Source organism: Phocoena phocoena, chromosome 11 (genome assembly GCF_963924675.1).
Source record: "Phocoena phocoena chromosome 11, mPhoPho1.1, whole genome shotgun sequence".
In the NCBI taxonomy this organism is placed as follows: domain Eukaryota; kingdom Metazoa; phylum Chordata; class Mammalia; order Artiodactyla; family Phocoenidae; genus Phocoena; species Phocoena phocoena.
In genome coordinates this window covers 8,304,436-8,318,785 of record NC_089229.1, presented here as the reverse complement: position 1 = coordinate 8,318,785, position 14,350 = coordinate 8,304,436, and the positions used below count along the sequence as shown (strand labels likewise).

The following is a 14,350-nucleotide window of genomic DNA, read 5'->3' as shown; positions in this document are numbered from 1 at the left end:
TGTGATCCTCTCCTTCTCTAGTAGTATGGGAACTGAGCAGACCCTCCTCTTGGCTCACAGAGCTGTTGGAGAACAATAGTTTTGTAGCTTCTTCAAGGTGTATGCTCTTGGATGAAATGTTCAGAATAGGAGGCTTTTTCTTTCAAGTGTGACTTTTCCTTCCGTGTCAAACAGTGGCCAGGATTTACCTCCCCACCACCTCTGGGCCAGCAAATCAGAGTCGGGTAGAAAGGACTCCCAGGAGAGGGGCTGCGTTAAATGACTTTCCTCTTTGCACTCCTACCAGGGCAAATGTTTCTGGACCAGATGAAGCTTGAGGAGCCTTCCAGCTGTAAGATACTAGGATAGGAAACTCCCGAGTCTGGATCTACAGAAGACTTGCCTGTCCTCTCCACACGATGTCAGGTGGGAGGCAGGGGCCTGGCTTGGACATGGGGCGACAGGCTCTCCAGGGGGAAGGGGGTCTTATCCAGGAGGAAACCCCAGTGGGAGGGAAGCAGGCTTGTTTTCCACGGACCTTCGAGGGTCACGTGGACCGCCCAGGTAATGGAGGAAGGAGGAAGTCTTCTGATGGGCATCTGGGAGAGCTACTGCAACTCTCTTCTCAGTTTTCCTGTATCCCTGTCCTCTCCTTCCAGCCTGAAAATCCTCACTCACAGGTGGAGGGAGAGGCAAGGAGATGAAGTCAGGTTATGTCTTGTAACACACTGCTGGCTTCCTTTTCCTTCCTCCAGAAAGTTGCACTTTGCTAGGTTTCTCCCCTCCCCCATCCATCCCACTCTAGATGGTCCAGTCCTTTAATGCTGGCACTCTGGGGGGTGGGACGGTGGGGAGAGAAAGGGAGAGGGGGTGTCTCAACTTGAATTTTCCCCCTGAATGCTCTGCATTTTCTTCATCTCCTATTCCTGGTCCTCTTTGGTTTTAGGAAGCCACATACCTTCTGCCAGTGGCCCCTTCTCAGCCCTGACTCCTAGCATGTGGCCTCAGGAGATCCTGGCCAAGTACACACAGGTACAGCAGTCAGCCAGTGGGCGCCAGTGGCTCTGCTCCCACGCTGGGGCACCCAAGGGGACCCACCGCCCGCTGCAGGCATCCTGGGAGGGGGGCCACTCCCCCGTATTCACACAGGGTCAGAAGCCCCCATCAGAGACAGTATCTTAGCTCCACGTTCCCTGTGAATCGGACATTAGGTTGGGGAACAAGAATGGCACTCTGCTCTCTGTATTATGGGGACACAGAAATACATAAAACGTGTTTCTTGCCTTGATTTTATCTTTGACCTCTGAGGAAAACAAGGAAAACTCTGGAAGAATTCAAGAGGGTCGTGGCCCCCAGAGCTGAGTGATGACCACAGAAGCTTCAGGGAATGGTGGCCTTTGGTCTGAGTCAGGGAGGCTAGGAGGCATGGCAGCAGCGCACGCAGCCCCAGGCTGACTCTTCCTACTCCTGTGTCTAGAAGGAAGAGGCAATGGTGCAACCAGAGTTCTGCTATGATGAGTTCGGCTTCCGCGTGGACAAGGAAGGTGAGATAGCCCCTCGGGTGTAATCTCTCCACTGTCCTTGGGGAGGGCAAGCTCCAGTGACTGATTACACTGCTGTGGCCTCGGGCTCTAGATGTTCCAGAATCAGGGACAGAACCACATCCGACAGTGATGCTGTTATAAGTATCTGGAATCCTTTGGAGTTTTTTTTTTTGCCACGTTGCACAGCTTGCGGGATCTTAGTTCTCCAACCAGGAATTGAACCCACACCCTTGGCAGTGAAAGCACTGACTCCTAACCACTGGACCACTAGGGAATTCCCTGGGTTTTTTTTTTTTTTTAAGATTAACTTTATTGATCTTCATATAATAAAAGCAATAATGTGTTCATTGTAGAGAATTTTAAAAGTACATCAAGATATAAAGATTAAAACAAATTAACCCATTATCCTACAACCTGAAGATAACTGCTGACATTTCTATGTATTTTTTTCCTGGCTTTGTGTGTATCCATATGTAACTTTTCATAACTAAGATATCATATATATGTTTTTATATTGCTCTTATATCTCAACATTATTCCATGAGCATTTTTTCTGTCAGTTAAGACCTCTTTAAAGCATGTTTTTCAGTGGCTGTGTACTATCCTTATAATTATAATGGATGTCATTTTTTTTGTTTTTTAAAAAATTTATTTTTGGCTGCATTGGGTCTTCGTTGCTGTACGAGGGCTTCTCATTGCGGTGGCTTCTCTTGTTGCAGAGCACGGGCTCTAGGCGCGCGGGCTTCAATAGTTGTGGCGCACGGGTTTAGTTACTCCCGCGGCATGTGGGATCTTCCTAGACCCGGGTTCGAACCCATGTCCCCTGCATTGGCAGGCGGATTCTTAATCACTGCGCCACCAGGGAAGTCACTGTCTTCATATTTTTATAACCATTCTTCTGTAAGTGGGCCCCTAGGCCATTTCCATTATTTTCTACTGTAAATACACCTGGTGTTGCCGAGTGGACTGCTGGAAAGCTGTCTGCCAGAACCCAGGGTAGCCTGTCACCAAGCAGACGTTAACTGACTGACTGAGACCATTCACCTTCAGGTCACTCGTACTCCCAGTTCTGATGAGCCTTCCTTGTTCCCTAGTTTGCAGGCAGACATTCAGAAGATAAAAGCTGGGCCTGAGAGGGGCACAGGGACCTTTCTAGTATGATGGAAGTATTCTGTGTCTTGATGGGGACAGCGTTTAGACTGTCAGTGCTTAGACATTTGTTTATTGATACTCAACAAAGTGTACACTTAAAGTTTGTGCACTTTATGTGAATTCACTGAAGGTGAAGTTTCAGAAAGTGGAGGCCAAGGGCATGGCTTTAGGATGAGTAAGGATGAGGCTCTGTGGGGTGGCCCCGCCCCACTGTGCATCCCCAGTGCCTCAAACAGGTGGTCTTGGCTTCATGAGTTCCCAGGCAGTAAACAAACAAACAAATGTATGCTGGGGGCAAGAAGAGGCTGGGAGAGGAGGGGAGGTGGGAGACGTTTGAACAGAGACTGAGAGGAAGTGAGGCAGTGAGTGTGGCCAGGAAGGGGAATAACAGGTGCAGAGGCCCTGAGGCGAGTGGATTTGTGGGAAAGAGCTGGGGTGGAGGGAGCAGGGCGCGAGGAGGCGGGGTCAGGCTCTGAGCTGTGACTGGGCTGTGAACAGCCTCTAGGGAGGCAGGGCAGGACTAGGCGGCCGCTGAGGAGGCTGTTGCTCTAACCCAGACGAGAGAGATGGTGGCTTGGACTAGGGCCGTAGTCGGAGGGGCGAGAGAGCCGAGGTTCTGCCTGTGCTCTGAAGCGGAGGAGCCTGAGCACCTGGTGGGGGGGGCGGGGGGAGCCTCGCGGATCTGGTTTGGGGGTGAAAGCGAAGAGTTTGCGCTGGCTGTTTGGGGTGCCACGGGAGATGGTTGGAAAGGTGACCCTGACTTTCGGTGGTGAGATCCGGGCGGCGGACCCAGAGCCCAGTCCTCTGCTCTCGGGGCACAGGCGGCGGGGGTCGCTCTCCCTCCTCCCTCACAGGCGCAGACGGCGCCCCCCGCCCAGGCCAGCTGCTGGAGGACCCCCCCCAGAGGCTGCGCTGGCAGGCCCACCTGGAGTTCACCCACAACCACGACGTGGGAGACCTCACCTGGGACAAGATTGCCATCTCCCTGCCCCGCTCGGAGAAGCTCCGCTCCCTGGTGCTGGCCGGGGTGCCGCACAGCATGAGGCCGCAGGTGAGGCGGCGCCCGCGGGGGCCGCGGGCTTCAGGGGCCCCCTGGGGACTGAGCGCCGTGCTCCCCCCATCAGCTGTGGATGCGGCTCTCCGGGGCCCTGCAGAAGAAGAGGAACTCTGAGCTGTCCTACCGAGAGATTGTGAAGGACAGCGCTAACGATGAGACCGTTGCTGCCAAGCAGGTGGGACCCTGTTTGGGGGGGGCGGGGGGTCGGGGAGGCCCTTCAGGGGGGCCCGGGAGAGCTTGGCAGCGGTGAGGCAGCCCTGGGCAGTCCTTGCACCTACAGACGTGTGCCTGGAGCCAGCCAGTTTCCTCCTGGTCCCTCTGTGGGGGGTGTGGGGGGAGGGACTGTCAAAAAGGCCACCGGACTGGTGCACGTTAGGATCCCCTGGAGATTTTTTTTTAATGTTTTATTTATTTATTCATTTATTTATTTTGGCTGTGTCGGGGCTTTGCTACAGCACATGGGATCTTTCGTTGTGGCACGCGGGCTTTTCTCTAGTTGGGGCGTGCGGGCTGAGTTGCCCCGCGGCATGTAGGATCTTAGTTCCCCGAACAGGGATTGAACCTGCGTCCCCTGAATTAGAAGGTGGATTCTTAACCACTGGACCACCAGGGAAGTCCCTTCCCTGGAGATTTTAAATACAGGTTTCCAGGCTTCATTCCAGAGATTCTCATTCCACAGCTGTGGCTTGAGGCCCAGGAATCTGTAATTTTATGTTTAGAGGCTCCCCCGTGGATCACGTGGCACCAGCTGCACACCAGCTGGGCCCTTATCCTGAAGGGAGGAGGGTGACTTTGACCCGGAGCCTGAGGAATCCCCATTCCTGGGAGAGAAGCCAACCTGAGGTTTGCCCCACACAGGGGCCCCCGGCCTACTTCCGGGGGGTCTCGGTGTCAGGGGTGCAGAGGCTGTGCGCCTGCTCTGCGCCTCACAGGCTCTTGTGGGCGGGCTGCCAGCAGATTGAGAAGGACTTGCTCCGCACCATGCCCAGCAACGCCTGCTTCGCCCACGTGAGCAGCGTGGGTGTACCCCGCCTGCGCAGGGTGCTCCGAGCGCTGGCCTGGCTCTACCCGGAGATCGGCTACTGCCAGGGCACAGGCATGGTGAGCACAGCCCGGGACGGGGGCAGTAGGCCTGGAGGAGGGGGTGGAGGGGGCGGTTCCCAAGCAGGGAGGGGTTCCAAGCCTGAGGCCGGCATGCGGTCTGTGGTGTGACCCCACCCCCACCCCCCAGAGGCCGCCTTGTTCTAACTGGTCACCCCCGAGGGGGTGCCTCTTCTAATTTGCATGGACACCTGGGCAGAGGCCCCTTACCCCCCTGCCCCCGGCCAGGTGGCTGCCTGCCTCCTGCTGTTCCTGGAGGAGGAGGATGCCTTCTGGATGATGTGCGCCATCATCGAGGACCTGCTCCCCGCCTCCTACTTCAGCACCACCCTGCTGGGCGTCCAGACCGACCAGCGGCTCCTGCGCCACCTCATCGTCCAGTACCTGCCTCGGCTGGACAGGCTGCTCCAGGAGCATGACATCGGTAAGGGCCTGAGCCCACCGCTGCTCTGGGGTCAAGGGTTCCCGAGCTCTGGCTCAGGTGCTGCAGGTCTGAGGCCTCAGGACCCAGCTGAAGACGGGGCAGTGCTGGCAGCTCAGGAGGAGGAAAGGAGGTCTTCTGACGACGGCCACTCGTGCTGCTGCCTTCCTTGCTCTCTTGTTCTCCGACGGTCCCTGACGCCCCGCCTCCTCTCTGCCGTGGAGCAAGCATGGCCTCTTGCTGCTTTGGGAGATTCGCTCCACCTCCTCCACGGCTTGCGTGCCTGGGGGATGCCCCTCTCTGGCTGTTCCGCACCGGCCGTCCCTGGTGCCAGCTTCAGGGCCTCTGGTTTGTGTCCACAGAGCTGTCCCTCATCACACTGCACTGGTTCCTCACGGCCTTCGCCAGCGTGGTGCACATCAGGCTGCTGCTGCGCCTCTGGGACCTGTTTTTCTACGAGGGCTCCCTGGTGCTGTTCCAGGCCACGCTGGGCATGCTGCGCCTCAAGGTGAAGGCCGGAGCCCCGGGTGCCAGAGGCAGCTGTCCTGGCAGCCGCCTCGGGGTCTGCCCGCCCTCCACCTCTGCTCCAGTCCAGGCCTCAGTGTCCTGTGGCCTGAGCCCTGGCCCCTCTGGAGATGCCCCTGGGAGGAGGGAGGTCTCTCTCCTGGGGCAGGGCCTTCGTGTGCTCAGCTGGACCATCCAGGGAAGTCACACATGCCACCCAGGCAGTGACAGCGCCCCCCTCACATGGCCCAGGAGGAGGAGCTGATCCAGTCGGAGAACTCGGCCTCCATCTTCAACACGCTGTCGGACATACCGTCACAGATGGAGGACGCGGACCTGCTGCTGGGGGAGGCCATGCGGCTGGCGGGCTCCCTCACTGACGTGGCCGTGGAGAGCCAGCGCCGCAAGCACCTGGCCTACCTCCTAGCTGACCAGGGCCAGCTCCTGGGCACCAGCCCTGCCGCCAGCCTCTCTCAGGTGGGCCCATGAGAGAGGAGGCCCCAGCTCACCACCGTCCCCTCCAGCTCAGCACCCAGGGCCCGGCCTGGCCAGACCACAGCTGTGCAGGGACCCGCCACCTTGTCCTTGGCGCGTCTCTGCCGGGACCCACCTGGACAGACCCAGATTTGAACTGACGATACGTTTCTGAGCCTCAGAGCCGGCCTCAGAGGCCATGTCAGAGGAGGCGGCACGAGTGAGATGCCGGTGGGGCCTCTGCACGGAAGGGCTCTGCTCACTGTCCCCAGTGTTGGGGCGCCATCCACTTGGCTGGGCGCCGGGTGCCTGGGGCTGCCGCCGACCTGATTTCCCTGCCTGCAGGTTGTCCGCCGCAGGACCCAGCGGAAGAAGTCTGGCATCACGTCGCTGCTCTTTGGTGAGAACTCTGCACAGGTGGCCAAGCGCTGGGCTGGGCTCCGAGAGCGGGGCGTCTGGCCTCACACCCCGTGTGGACTCTGCGCTTCCTTGGAGTCGGGACAGGGCCGGGCTGGGCCACGGCCACCATTGCTCTCTGGGCCTCACAGGGGAGGACGACCTGGAGGCGCTCAAGGCCAAGAACATCAAGCAGACAGAGCTGGTGGCCGACCTCCGGGAAGCCATCCTGCGCGTGGCACGCCACTTCCAGTGCACAGACCCCAAGAACTGCAGTGTGGTGAGTCTCAGGTCCCGGGCTGTGCACACAGCTCAAGTAGCGGCCCTAGCCCTGTTCCGAGCGCTCCCTCGCGGTGGGCTTTTCTGCCCCACCCCCCCAGCAGGAGCTGAGCCCGGACTACAGCATGGAGAGCCACCAGAGGGACCACGAGAACTATGTGGCATGCTTGCGCAGCCACCCGCGCCGGGCCAAGGCCCTACTGGACTTTGAGCGCCACGATGATGACGAGCTGGGCTTCCGCAAGAACGACATCATTACGGTGAGCGGACGCCTTCGTCCCCGCCAGCCCCGAGGCCACAGGCGGGTTGGCCGAGCCCTCACGTGGCCAGAGCTCCCAACCAAGAATGAAGTCAGGCAACTGGAGCTGTGTTTCCCGCCCTTTTCCTCCGCAGATCATCTCCCAGAAGGACGAGCACTGCTGGGTGGGGGAGCTGAATGGCCTGAGAGGTGAGGCCTCCATCTGGTCCTGTGTTGCGCTGGGCAAGGGGAAGGCGGGCCTGGCTGGGAAGCTGCAGCGGGTACTGGGTTTGCTCAGACAGCGGCATCCGTTGCTCCCGTGTGTCCTCAGCCCCGTTGTGGGGAGCATCACGGCACCAGGCCGCCCGCTCCTCACGGGCCCTGCTTCTCCCACAGGCTGGTTTCCAGCAAAGTTCGTGGAAGTCCTGGATGAGCGGAGCAAGGAGGTGAGGAGGGTACGCACGAGGCAGGCCCGTCCCCGGAGCCGCTGCTGCCTCTGCCCCGTGAGGCCTGCACCCTCCTTGCAGGGCCTGCGTCCCGATTGCGTGTGGCTTGTGGCAGTGGCTGTGAGGACAGGGAGGGGCTGGCTGGGGCGTCTCAGACCCCGTCCTCCACCCTCAGTACTCCATCGCGGGGGACGATTCTGTGACAGAGGGGGTCACGGACCTCGTGCGAGGGACCCTCTGCCCGGCCCTGAAGGCCCTGTTTGAACACGGACTGAAGAAGCCTTCCCTGCTTGGGGGCGCCTGCCACCCCTGGCTGTTCATCGAGGAGGTGAGAGTCCTTTTCCCTGAGCCCCTGTGCCCTGCGGAGCTGGTGGCAGGAGCTGGTGGGGTGGTGACCTGAACTCAGTTGGACTCTGTGGCTTTGACCTGGTATCTACCCCATTGCCCGACGCTCACCCTGCCCCCCAGGCGGCGGGCCGGGAGGTTGAGAGAGACTTCGACTCGGTGTATTCGCGCCTAGTGCTGTGTAAGACGTACAGGTAACCCTGCCCTGGCCTCGGTGTCCTCCTGGCAGGGTCATCCTCCTGGTAGGGTCACCTGGCAGCCTGGGGCTGGGGGTGGAGGACGGAGAGGGAGCGGTCCGAGCCCACCAGGGCAGCACTGGCAGCTTTGGTCCCCCCTTTCAGGTTGGATGAAGATGGCAAAGTCCTGACCCCAGAGGAGCTGCTCTACCGGGTAAGCAGGGCCGTGGGCGGGACAGGCCTTCAGGGTTGGGAGCTGGGGACACCTGAGTGACAGCTGTGCCCTCCAGGCCGTGCAGTCCGTTAATGTGACCCATGACGCTGCACACGCACAAATGGACGTCAAGCTCCGCTCCCTCATCTGCGTGGGGCTCAAGTGAGTGTCTGCACCGCTGCTGAGTGGGGACCGCGGGGGGGCCTGAGCTGGGCAGACGGAGGTGGAAGACGGCCAGGGTGGTTCCCGAAGCCCTTCTTCCAGCGTGAGACCAGCCAGTGCTTGGGGCGGGGGGCTGGCGCTCGGGTTTTGGGGAGCACAGATTTCAGCAAGGTGAGCAGTGAAGGCTCACCAGGGATGCGGCTGCAAACTAGGGAGGGGCGCCTGCCGGAGGGGTTGCAGGCTTGTGCGAGGCTCGGACCTTGGCCAGGCTGAGCGCGGTGTTTCTGCACTTGCCACACAGCAGAGGGGCGGCCTCCAGGCTGCTCTGACCTGGAGAGGCGAGGCAGGGGTCCCCGAGACCAGCTCGGAACATGCCGTGGGCCCACCGGCCAGCGAGCGGGCATGTCTCTCCCCGGCTGACCGGCGGGACTGAGGCCCCAGGGCCCGGGGTGGCGGTGGCCGAGTCTCAGACACAGGACCGAGGGGAGTGGGGGCCACAGGGACCTTGGGCCCCTGGGCACATCTCCCCATGTGGAGAAGCCAGAGTAGCTGAGAGGGAAGGAGGCGGGGTCACCTGCATAGGCCACCAAGCGGAGGGAGGTTGGGGGTGCGGATGGAGGGGGCCCTGGAGCAGGGGTGGCCCAGTGCGGTGGGTGCGGGAGGGCAGGACCCTCTGCCTGGAGCCGCCCCCGACCCCGCCCCGCCTGTGGCCAGTGAGCAGGTCCTGCACCTGTGGCTGGAGGTGCTCTGCTCCAGCCTGCCCACCGTGGAGAAGTGGTACCAGCCCTGGTCCTTCCTGCGCAGCCCTGGCTGGGTCCAGATCAAGTGCGAGCTGCGGTGAGGAGGCCCCGCCCCGGGGGTGGGCCGAGGGGCGGGCCGAGCCCCCTGCCGCCGCTGACGGCCTCCCTCTCCCTCCGCCTCCAGGGTCCTTTGCTGCTTTGCCTTTAGCCTCTCCCAAGACTGGGAACTTCCTGCCAAGAGAGAGGTGGGTGGTCGGGTCCTGCCTTCCCCAGGGGGGATGGCGGGTCCCCCCCAGATGTGTGGGTGCTGAGGCAGGCCTCGTGGGGGCCCTGAGTGCCGGTGTCGCCTGTGAGGACCACTCTGGCCCCTTGGGCCCTGTGGTGTGCCCTGCAGCCGTGACAGGAGGGCTCTTCCTATGCAGGAGGAGAAGCAGCCCCTGAAGGAGGGCGTCCAGGACATGCTGGTGAAGCACCACCTTTTCAGCTGGGACATAGACGGGTGATGCTCTTCCTCCAGGGACCCTGTCACATCCAGGCCTCCCCAGACCCCTTGGCTACCAAGCCCCTTCCTCAAGCAAGAAGAGAACAGCCCGGCGCTGGCCAGCCTCGGGGCCACCCCAAGCTGCAAGGTCGAGGGGAGGACACTCTCGGGAGCTCTGGCTGGGCACCGTGGTAGGGAGTCCGGGGACACCGCCCTGGGTGCTAGAGTGCTGGTGGAGGGCAGCAGGTGGCAGGAGCAGAAGGTGGGGGCCCGGCTCAGCCTGTTACCCTCAGCACCCCGGGGAGGGCTCTGCCCTGCCAGGGTCTTTACCAGAGGCCCCAGGCTTGCTGTGCTGAACAAAAACCTTGGGAGGTGGAGCGCCACCTCTCCTCTGTCAGGTTTTGCTCAGGAGGAGGGTGGGGAGGCTGAAGGCTCCCCAGCCTCTTTGATTTACAAATAAACTGTCTTTGAGACGCACCTCTCCCACCTTCTGTCTAGCCAGCTGCGCGTGGTCCCGAATGCACAGCCAGGGATGGGAGGCGGTCTCACGGGGAGGTGCAGTCAGGATCACAGCGCGGCACCCCCCTCTTCCCTTCCGTGGATTGACCCCCCTCCATTCCATGGAGATGGACTAACAGGCAGGGTTTTCGTTTTTATTTTAAAAAGTTCACACAGCTTTCCCACCTCTGTCCCAGAACTGGTTCTGGTGACTCCATCCCTGATCCCCTGTGAATGACAACGGCCAGAAGGGAGGCCAGGCCCCAGGACAGGAGGAGGCCATAGCTTGAGGGCCACCTCTGGCTCCACTGCTGTCCCAGGGCCGTGGTGGCTGCAGTGAGGCAGCGGGAGGGAATGTGGGCAGGGGGCCAGGAAGCACCTCTGCCCTCGTGGCACTGATAAGGAGCAGGAAGCAGGACAGGTGCGGCACAGGCTGTGACGAGGTGTCTATACGTGTCAGATACAAGTGATGGGTGGGGCCAGGGTAAGCTGTGTTCAGCCCTGGGAGCGGTGGCTTCGGGCCCTTCCGTGTGCAGAGTAGAACCAGGGGTGGGGGGCTGCATTCACCTCCCACCCGCCCCCAAGATATATGTGTATATATGTATGGCGATATATAATATAGAGGTATATACACCTGTACAGAAAACGTTTGCCACCAACCACTAAATGGTTACACTACACCAAGACACTAAAATGGCAGGGAGCCCCCCTCCCGGGAAGCCTGGGTCGGTGGTGTTGGCATCAAGAGGGTGGTGAGGTAGAGGCCCAGCCAGTTCCTTCCCTTGCAGGGAAGGGGAAGAGAAGGAAGGACATGCACCCCTTGCCCTGCCTCAGCCTCGCCTCCTGAGCAAACTGCAGCAGACAGGTGCACCCCGACCTCACAAAAGGAGGTCAAATAGAAGCCCCTGGCCCATCCAGTCCTCCGAAACCCCAGGGTGGGACCCAGAGCTGCTTCTTGGAAGCTCTTCTCCTTGGTGAGCCAGAGCCAGGTGTGGGGACACCCTCCTCCGGCCTCCCACGGAGGGGAAAGCAGGGCCTGTGATTGTCAGGACTCATGACCACGTGGAGAGGCTGCATCAGGCAGGAGAGTGCTGAGCTCCCTTGAGTTCCCGAGGTCTCCGACTTTCCAGCCCTCCCAGCCCCCGGCTCTGCAGCCCCAGAGCTACAAGCAGGAATCCCAGTGTAGCTGCAAGTCGTGGCCGTCGAGGAAGTCCGTGGAGAATAGGCTGGGGGCTGTGGTGCTCGGGGCCAGGCTGAGCACCGGCCCACCCGACGACAGCTCCAGCCAGTCCATGCCGTCCAGGTGGCCATCGGCCAGGTCCAGGCCCACACCACTGGGCTCAGGCGCAAAGTGCAATTCTGAAGTGTCCATGGGGGAGGGGGGGTGGTCCAGGATGGCAGAGCTGCTCAGCATCTGGCTGTGAAGGTCGTCGATGAGGGAGAGGGGCTCTGGCCCCTCGTGCCCGCCGGTCAGCAGGGGCAGCCCTGTGCTGCTCTCCAGGAAGTCCTCCAGGCGCCCAGGGAGGGCCGGCGAGCCGGATGGAGGGGGGACAGCCTGAGGGAGCTCGGCGGATGGTGACGGCTGTGCGGCCAGGGGTGACCCGCAGGCTGCTGTCAGGGGAGACTTCTCTTTCCCTGGCTCCTTGAAATCTGCTGAGATCTCTGCCAATCAAGAAAGTGAGTGGGTGTCTGAAACCAGCCTGACGATGACCTGCAGTTGGGACCCCACCTTACACCACATACAAAAAATAACTCAAAACGGGTCAAAGATCTAAATTTAGGAGCCAAAACTACAAAACTCTTAGAAGGGAACATCTTCATGACACTGGATTTAATGATTTCTTAGTTATAACACCAAAGGCACAGGCAATGGAAGAAAAAATAAACTAGACTACGTAACAATTTAAAACATCTGCACATCAAAGGTCACTATCAAGACTGAAAAGACTGCACAGCAACTATACTTCAAAAAAATTAAAACAAGTAAGATAACCCCTGGAATGGGAGAAGAAATCTGCAAACTATCTGATAAATGATATCTAGAATAAAGAACTACTAGAACTCAACAAAATCCAACTGAAAAATGGACAAACTCTCCAACAGACGATATTCAAGTGGCCTATAAGCTCGTGAAAAGATGCTCGACGTTATTACTCATTAGGGAAATGCAAGTCAAAACCACAGTGAGATATGTGACTTCACAACTATGAGGCTGGCTATTTTCAAAAAACTTTCTTGAAAATAAGTGTTGGTGAGGATGTGGAGCAACTGGAACGCTTGTGTGTTGCTGGTATGAATGAAGATGGAAAACAGTTCTGTGGCTCGTCAAGAATTAAAATACAGAATATGACCATATGACCTAGCAATTCCACTTCTGGGTATGTACCCCAAAGAACTGAAAACAGATTCAAACAGATACCAGTGTTCATACAGCATTACTCACAATAGCCAAAAGGTAGCAACAACCCAAATGTCCAGTGGATGAAGGGCTGAACACAATGTGGTACATACACACGATGGAACACTCTTCAGCCACAGAAAGGAAGGAAATTCTGATACAAGCTACAACACGGAAGAACCCTGAGGATGTTACGCTAAGTGAAGCCAGCCAGAAACAAAAGCACAAATAGTGTATGATTCCACTTAGAGAAGGCATCTAGAATAATCAATTCACGGACAGGAAGAAGAGAGGTTACGGGGGGTGGGGGGGCGGGATGGAGGAATGGGGAATTAGTGTTATAAACGCCTGACCAGCTGTCTCCCACAGTCCCAGCCTCTTCAACCTGCTTCAAGCAGGCTCTGGCCATGGCCCCCCTGCAGCACCCTGGCTGAGGTCACCAGCTGCCACCACAACACAGCCCGGGACCGGATCTCGGTCCTCCTCTTCCCTGACCGCCCATCAGCAGCCCACGGCCTCAGGACGTCACCCTCTTAAGGGCGCACTCCCACCCTCCACCCGCTGCTCCGCTTCACTGGCTTGCGCCCCTGCCTCCACCTCGCCCTCTCTGCTCACCCTGCCTCACTGCTCCAAACGCCACCCCCACCCCGACCAGACGCCAACTCCCTAACTCCTGACTCAGCCCAGACCTTGCCTGGGCTGGCCATGTGGCCCTCCACTCAGCTGTCTAGGGGCTGAGGCTGTGACCGACGCGGCCCCCACTCGCCCCGGCCCACACCCCCAGCGCTCATGCTGCTGCACCCAGTAACCCCCCACACCCTCAGCCTCATCCTTGGCTGCCCTGGGGTCCCCTCGCCACACACCTAAGCCGTGAGGAAACCATACTGGCGCTGTCTCCAAGATACACCCAGGTTCCAGCCCTTCTGCGCTTCGCCGCTGCCTCCCGACCCACACACCCCGCTCGCGCCTGGACCATCGCGCCTGCCTCCCTGCTCCTGCCCTTCCAGCGGGGCAACCCTTCCCTCAAAGCTGTGCCACGGCTTCCAGCGTCGCCCAGCGCCCGCCCCGGGTGCCCATCAGCCCTGCCGGCTGAGGAGCTCCCTATGGATGCCCGTGGCTAAACTGCGCCTGCCCGGCGAGGCTGACCCTGACACCCTCGCACCTGCGACCCTTCCCGTCCCGGCTTTTCCTAATACCTGACACACACGATAACTTACTTATTTCATTCACCGCTCATCTCCCCACGCTGGGCTATAAGCCCCGCCGAGGCAAACGTCTCTCTTGCTCACTGCTAGGCCCTGGGCTGCGGGCACGGTGCCGGCCACGCAGCAGGTCAGGGTGAGGCAAACGTGTGTCGAGGACAGCACCCCGGGGAGTCCCTGCCCAGGCCTTGGAGAAGGGACACGTCTCACACGTTACCGCATCCAAAGCACCAGGCCTGCTGGGCATCGTGTTCAAGAATGAGACCAAACCCAGTAACCAACCAGCCTAGGAATGGAGACAACCTGTGAAGAAAAGAGGAGGTCGGGGAGCAGAGCGGTGGGTCTGGACTTTACCTCCACTCTGAATCAGAATGTCAAACAGGTCATCCATCTGCTGGCTTGAGGAACCATTTTCCTGTGGCACAAAAATAAGAAAATGAAATGGAAGTCTAGAACAAGAGGCCCCCCAGCCTGGCTCAGGGCACAGACCCTACCTTGTGGCCCTGAGCCAGCAGCCAGGCCCACAGAGCCGGGCAGCCTGTG

The 14,350-nt window shown here is 59.5% G+C and overlaps 2 protein-coding genes across 2 annotated transcripts in view; one reads left to right on the top strand and one right to left on the bottom strand.

The window, feature by feature from the left end:
* The first annotated feature begins 4,713 nt into the window (after positions 1-4,713).
* SGSM3 (small G protein signaling modulator 3) lies at positions 4,714-9,731 on the top strand. Its single transcript, XM_065886672.1, has 16 exons — positions 4,714-4,833; positions 5,062-5,257; positions 5,617-5,762; positions 6,011-6,235; positions 6,578-6,632; positions 6,781-6,908; positions 7,012-7,167; positions 7,301-7,355; positions 7,542-7,591; positions 7,767-7,919; positions 8,060-8,130; positions 8,278-8,326; positions 8,403-8,488; positions 9,203-9,325; positions 9,413-9,473; positions 9,654-9,731. The coding sequence occupies exons 1-16, from the start codon at positions 4,714-4,716 to the stop codon at positions 9,729-9,731; spliced, it is 1,752 nt and encodes a 583-aa protein (XP_065742744.1).
* Positions 9,732-11,369: 1,638 nt separating this feature from the next.
* Positions 11,370-14,350, bottom strand: part of MRTFA (myocardin related transcription factor A) — a 166,733-nt gene continuing 163,752 nt past the window's right edge. The window contains exons 15-16 of the mRNA XM_065888122.1: positions 14,162-14,222; positions 11,370-11,869 (exon numbers count right to left, since the gene is read on the bottom strand). Of these exons, the coding sequence (XP_065744194.1) occupies positions 11,370-11,869; positions 14,162-14,222 (561 nt within the window). The remainder of the gene's footprint in view (positions 11,870-14,161; positions 14,223-14,350) is intronic.

Coding starts and splice junctions, on each gene's coding strand:
- SGSM3 (XM_065886672.1), top strand. CDS start 4,714: ATGCCCAGCAACGCCTGCTTCGCCCACGTGAGCAGCGTGGGTGTACCC. Junction 7,592..7,766: donor TGGATGAGCGGAGCAAGGAG/GTGAGGAGGGTA, acceptor CTCCACCCTCAG/TACTCCATCGCGGGGGACGA. Junction 9,474..9,653: donor AACTTCCTGCCAAGAGAGAG/GTGGGTGGTCGG, acceptor CCTATGCAGGAG/GAGAAGCAGCCCCTGAAGGA.